This window comes from Aethina tumida, chromosome 4, assembly GCF_024364675.1.
Source record: "Aethina tumida isolate Nest 87 chromosome 4, icAetTumi1.1, whole genome shotgun sequence".
Classification (NCBI taxonomy): domain Eukaryota; kingdom Metazoa; phylum Arthropoda; class Insecta; order Coleoptera; family Nitidulidae; genus Aethina; species Aethina tumida.
This window is the reverse complement of record NC_065438.1, coordinates 25,608,063-25,614,934: the sequence shown is the minus strand read 5'-3', so window position 1 is coordinate 25,614,934 and position 6,872 is coordinate 25,608,063. Positions and strand designations below refer to the sequence as shown.

Below are 6,872 nucleotides of genomic sequence, written 5' to 3'. Positions count from 1 at the left end.
ACCGACAATCCTTTTCTGATTTATTTCAAATTTTAATCATTTTCTATATCAATAGGTACCTATTTGTATATCGAATTTTAAAAAAATATCTGAAAAAGTTTTTCTTTTTACAGTCAGTATGTATATGTATGTTCCAATATTTAGCGGTTTAAGCTCGTATGTGGGTGTTTATGAGCATAGGCAACTCAGTTTACACGTTTGTTGAATTATTGCATAATATTTATTCAATGGACCCAGAAATAAAAATAAATATAAACTACATTTAGTTTTACTACATGAAATAAAATATGTATTCAAATTTTAAATGTTTAAATTAATCAAATAAAAAAATATTAATAATAATATTAGTACTTTACTGGGACAGAATACTTTAAAGTGTAATGTGTGGACACATTTAAGGTATAATATTTTTGTTTATATTTAATCGGTGTTAAATACAATAAACTTGTAGTTTTCATTATTTATTAATTATTGTTCGCCGCGTGATTATGCATGTATATTAAAATCATGTGTGTGGAATTTGTAAAGATTATTTAGGCAAGAAAGAAATTTTTACTTTTGAGCCGGAATTAATCCAAAAAGGGCCTGAAATTCCCATGTAATTGTTATACCGTTTTGTCGAAGTACGGTGTGCAGCTCCTCTCACCTAGATTATTTCCTCTTGTTGTCCAACAGAGCTTCACGAAAAATTATTTAGACATGGGGTAATTGCTGTAATGGAGGGGAATAATTTTTTTAAAAAAAGATCCAATATAAACGACAAATTGTTTATTAAAATTAATAAGTAAAACAGAAACATGAATACATAGTCATACTTGTGATTAAATTACTTATATACAATAAGTAGTTGATATTATACTCCCAGCTGAGGAGTGTCAAAGTTGGAGAGGTGTCTGTACACATAATACAATACACTGTGGATTTTCTGTATTAGTTTAACATGTGACAATGTAACGTTATCGAGTTTGAAAACACAATTTTTAAATAATGGTTACATAATATGTCACAGTATAATAAACAGCTAACAAGTTTATGAAGAGCATTTTCACGTAAATGCCATGTTCTACATAAACCATTACTAAAGGAATTATTAAAGAATATACATTGAGTGGCAGTATATAGTATATGGTATTACATAAATATTTCTGCATGAATCTGGCTATATATCTTGCTTTCTGCAAATTTCCATGAAAAATGTTCAAGCTTCTCAACAATTTTTAATGGATATTTGTTTTTCCTTGTTAAAGCAGACAGTAGATGAGAACCATATTGTGGCAAACATTCTAGATGTTAAACAACTAACTTGCCATCAGTATGATAAGTCTACCATCTACTTGTGTCTCTTAATCTATTAACCTTACCTAGAATGTCTAAAATTATGCAATTTATTTTCAACAACCTTTATACAAAAACGAGATTCTCCCTGAATATTTATAATTTTGTGAATTTGTACTTTAGTTCCTGAGTTTTTATACATTTAAACACCTAGGTAAAGTATTTATAAACAATACAAAAACTATATAATTACAATTTTTGTACTAATTAATACCAATGGGGGGAATGAGACCACACACCACTGATCGAATGAGGTAGATTTTGTATTTGTACTGTTACGTATTGGAATTAAACAGTTTGCAACAGGCAACAGTTATATAATTGTTAAAACATTATTCGAGTGCCCTATATACAGGATCAGGTGCACCAAGAAGGACGATTGCGACCGTCGTTCTTGGTGTCGGTTAATGTGTAGCAACATGTAACATACACACATCTCTTACATCCTTTATTAAATGTATTATTAATAATAATTCCCTGAAAGAAATACCTGAGATTATTGCAGTATGAAGAAAATGCACTCTTAAAATGCTTTCACCATTCCCGTTTCGTACGATTATAAACGTGCCGTTACTCTTTCAAATTTTCCTGTTCATGTTACATCAAGACAAGTTATTGCTAGTGTGCTTTTGTGTGAATGCCAACGAGAATGGTAAAACTCTATCTCACAATAACATTGCATTGCCACTTATATAACAATGTTACAGACAAAATTTTACATAAAACACCGTTTTATCTAGTTCGAGTGTATTTACCCAGAGCAAAAAATACGGGGAGTGCAGAAAATTATGTTACATATCACATAGGGAATAATTCAATGCGTCTGGGTTACATACTAGATTAACAATTATCTCATACTGACCATTTAACAATGTTTGTCGACATATATGACGCCTTGTCAAGAAAAAATTATCAATCTTAAATGGAGACATTCTTATTTTTTTTAATTTTTTGTTTTAGACATAGATGTTAAGACTGAAATAGCATTGATTTTTTAAGTTGAAGTTCCTTTTATAATTCTGAGTACATAAATATGGATTACCGACAAGTAGTGGTAGGTATCAAAATGCCGTAATATGACGGTGCTATTAGTAATGAGCAAAACGTTAGATGACTATTTAACACCTAAGTTTTAAATATATTTTAATAAGTTATAAAATAGTGACTTTCCCGACACACGCACCCACAAACTAAGCGATTGCATGCATGTTCGCATTTTGAAGCAGTTTTGTGGCTGTATGTGTAACCATGTTCTTACTATCACTTATCCAAACGTATCAAAATAACTATATTTATCTTTTATCACCGTCGCATGTTTCTCTCGTTCTGGTAGCAAAATATTTTATCGTAAACATTTAGATGTGACATACATATTTTACAAAACTAATTTAAAATAACAAATTAATAAAATTAATTTTTAAAGAATATTTACATGTAACTGAACTAACTTACGGCACCCTAAAATTAATTTTTATAACCTATGGTTCATAATAAATCGTCAAAACCCTGAATGTATCAAGCTCTGCTAACTTAATTTTATAAGATACCCGTTTTAGAATTTCGTTAGCAGACTAATAAACACTTATATACACTAACTTACGAAAGTAATCGTTTATAATACAGAAAAGCATATCACACAGAAATAAATAAATTATGGCTTTAATGTATTATAAACTTTATAAAAATATTCATCGAATAACGCTTAAAACTACAAATATACAAAAAAAATATATTAACAAAAAATGGAAGTGTAAAAAAGATGTCAACAACATTATAAAGATATAATTCTTTCTCCTATTATTTACAATATTGTTAACATTTAAAGTATATTAAAATATCTGTATAAATGTAAATCCTTATAATTATTCTATATTTATAGATTCTGATAAATTCTATTGTACTTGTCATGTATGTATGTCTGAGGTAGTTGATTCCAGTTTGTATAAGAACCCGTAATATTTAAATACTGTAAAAGAGGTAGTAGGTTGTAATAATTGCAATGACTAGTAGCTTCAAAACGGGGAGTTTTTAAAGCTTAAAACTAATATCTATTTGGTTGATTGTATAAATAATTAACTACATGGCATGAGACCGCGTGAAACTGCATTTTCTATTCTTGCACAACATGCAACCGTACTAGATTCACAACAGATTCAATCTAAATGTGGTTGCAATTGCGTCCGAAACAGCAGCTTCGGTCGTCTATTATCAGCAACTCGAAAAACCCTTAACAACATGACACATTCAGAGTTTTTTTAGGTAATATTTAATATTACCTTCGTAAAACTATATAACTATTTGAGCTAAAAAATATACGATAAACAATAAAAAATTGTTTACAACTTAATTTACAGCAAAAACGTCCTAACTGACACAATTTTCATTTTTACAAAATGTTACTGATTTTGAATTATCGTGAATCATATTCACTGGACCTGAGCTATTACAGTTATTAAAGCTTTTATTCATAAAGTGAGTAAAACATAAATGTAAAGCAGGTTGTAGTTGAGATTGTCAACGAAAGTAGGAACAGATGTATGTAACTTATTTCATTTCACAATTCCAACTAATACTTATATGTTAAACCTGAGTTTAAAACTTAACCCTAACTTTCTTTTTATTTCTTGCACTACGTGACTAGGAGGTCCTAACTATTAGAAAATGAGGTAAACGATTTAACAGTGAGGTAGTTTGTTAGAACCCTGACTAAAATGTGTACAATCAGGATATTTTAGTTTGTGACCCGTTTTCATGTATTCAACATAAGTACATAAAGCAAATCTGTATGTATACAAACAAGAAACTCAAGTTTAAAAAAAAAACGAAATGTTAAGTTACATTAATTTTGTAGAAAATAACAAAGAAGGCCAGCTTCATTGTTTCACTTTCCTATCCACATCCCTTTTTCGTTTTCGAATTGTTCAACGACGTAATATGGATGGATTGTTGTAATCCAGTTTTGTTGGAACGCATTTAAAAAAATAATTGGTGTATTACCTCTTAGATGAGTCCCTGAATTCATAGTTGTCAATAAAATTACGTAGCTTACGTCCAGAGTGTGGTTCCTAGACTTGTGTGTATTCCGTCGTTGAACCCCTCATGCTTTTTCAACAGGGGTATAAAAATGACATATATTAAGTTACGAAACACAGACATGAAATTTCGCCACGAGTTCTTTAGAGAGAGTAAATTATATGTACATCAATCAGATCTCGTGGGTCGTGGGCGCTTTGTAGCGCACGTCCAGCGTACTTGCGACCATTCACGGATTGTGATTGTGGACCTGCTGCTGTTGCTGCTGATGAGTCTGGAAGGCCTTGAGACTCAGCTCGGCCTTGTGCTCGCGTGCTATGTGTCTGCGCACCGTGTTGTTCCTGGTGAAGGTGCGGGAACAGAATGGACAAGGGACTCGAATGCCCTGATGCCTTTGGCGGATGTGAGCCCTCAGGTTTGTCTCGTAGCCGTACAATCTCTCGCAGAAAGGACACTTCAATTTCTTTCCTGGAACAATGCAGGTTCAACGTTAAAAATCTTGTTTTACGATGTAAGAAATTGACAAATATTAACTTACCATCCGGTGTATTGACCGTCCCAGTCTTGTGACTCAGCTTGCCTGCCACGGAATTCCATAGCGACGGCGACAGGAGATCGGATTTGTCCATTTCGTGTTTGAATTGATGCGTCGAGGGTTCCAGTTGTCCGTTGGACGAGGGGCTGTTCTTGAGGCTCGGCAGGTTGGACTGCGTCCCACCGCCATTGCCGTTACCATTACCGTTGCCGTTGCCGTTGCCGTTGCCATTGCCATTGCCAGTACTCGTTGGTGGTTCATCGATCTTTATGTCAGGTTCCATTTTCATTCTTAAATCTAGAAAAAAGGCAATTTTTAAAAGTACACTTTTACGGTCAATTGTTACGGAGCAATAAAATACATAAAAGGATTTTATGGATTAAGTTCTAAATTTGCATTTTTGTCGATGTTTGTAGAGTTTAATCTAGATTTACCCAGAATATATTTAAGAAGCACATTTACATAAATGTGCAATATTTACTTGTTTCCAGCCAAGTTTTTCCATTTCAATTACCTTAAGTACTCCAAAAAACCAGAACTAGACAACGATATAAATCCAGTCTAGTTTTTATTGTGGACCACCACTATTAAATCATTTGTTAAAAAACCAATATAAAACTCTGAGATGCTTAGAGAAGGCTAACTAACAAAATTAATTGTATTTTAATTAAAACCGAAGTTGAAAATGAACAAAAAAAATTAATTTTCAGTTGGTAATTAAGATGGAAGCGCGTGTTCCGAATTGATTATAATGTACAAGCGACTGGATGGCATATTTAATTTGCCTCATCAAGTTGGTTGTGATTAAAAATTTAAATTAAACAGTAATATGAAGGTGGTAGGCGATAACATTGAGTTAATCAACGAGAACGGGTCTTCATTTTCAGGTGCACCATCTAGAATCCGATTTCTACATCTATTCTCCATCTGTTTATCCATTTCTTACCTTCTGGACAGCTGGAGTCTTGGCATGGTTCGGTGTTGTTTGTTTCGGGACAAAGGGCTGTGGCAGGATCTGGCTCGAATCGGTTCTCTGGCGGTGCGTCGGCCTCATGTTGTGTCGGCAACGAACACGAACTGCTCGATGGCGGTCTGTACGCTAACGACAATGGTCCTGGCGAACCCGGTCTTCCCAAAGCTTTACTTCCTGCACCAGAAACAGTCATCTCAGTTTCGTCATTAAAACAGATGTATTCATATGACTTTTAGTGGCACGCAATTTATATTCTATTGGAATAAAACGAATTACGGGAATTAGGGTTGCAAGTTTAATTTATTAAAGAGAATTTAATAATATTGTTACTCTAGAACTTAAATTTTATGTCATTAGAACTTTTCAGACTACATTTAACTCTTTGAATGGATGATAATGTGATAAATTTCGTGCTTTCGGTGTCTCCTAAACTTCAAGTTACTCTGGAACTTCATGAAAAATATTCCATCAACATACTACAAATATAAAATTGTACCTAGTTTAATATTTCGATGTTTCAAATTCAGGCTGTTGGCTGGCTTTGTAAATACTGCACATGTTAAGTAATACATACTAATTAAATTACTTGTTTTTAGGTGAACGAAAAGTATCCACATTTTGTACTCATGTCGACTCCCTACTGTGGTATAATAAAATTATACCAAATCATAACCTGTCTCTATTTTTTTAGTTAATTTAATAAAGTGTTCTGTTTGGTTATTTCAGATTTGATTCAGACTAAACCTCTAGTGTATAACTTAAGCAAAAAACCTAATATTAAAATCTAATTTGTACACTGGAAACCCTCTGTAGAAGTATTTGATATGACATTGATCCAATAATTTGCTCATGCATTTTTCAGTAGCCCCCCAGACGACTGTCTAATTTCAAATTCAACTAGATATTTAGTTTGAAAAAATATTAAATATTGTATTTCTTATTTTGATTTTGAATTTTATTGACCGGACACATAATAAATTGAAATAAAATTTAATA

At 32.4% G+C, this 6,872-nt stretch overlaps 1 protein-coding gene across 4 annotated transcripts in view; it reads right to left on the bottom strand.

Moving 5' to 3' along the window:
• Positions 1–753: 753 nt before the first annotated feature.
• Positions 754–6,872, bottom strand: part of LOC109596043 (zinc finger protein chinmo) — a 100,239-nt gene continuing 94,120 nt past the window's right edge. For 3 of the 4 annotated variants that reach the window (XM_049966661.1, XM_049966659.1, XM_049966660.1), the window contains exons 5-7: positions 5,850–6,050; positions 4,907–5,200; positions 754–4,836 (exon numbers count right to left, since the gene is read on the bottom strand). In XM_049966661.1, coding sequence (XP_049822618.1) covers positions 4,598–4,836; positions 4,907–5,200; positions 5,850–6,050 — 734 coding nt within the window. In that variant the 3' untranslated portion in view covers positions 754–4,597. The remainder of the gene's footprint in view (positions 4,837–4,906; positions 5,201–5,849; positions 6,051–6,872) is intronic. The other variant, XM_049966662.1, reaches the window with a different exon arrangement.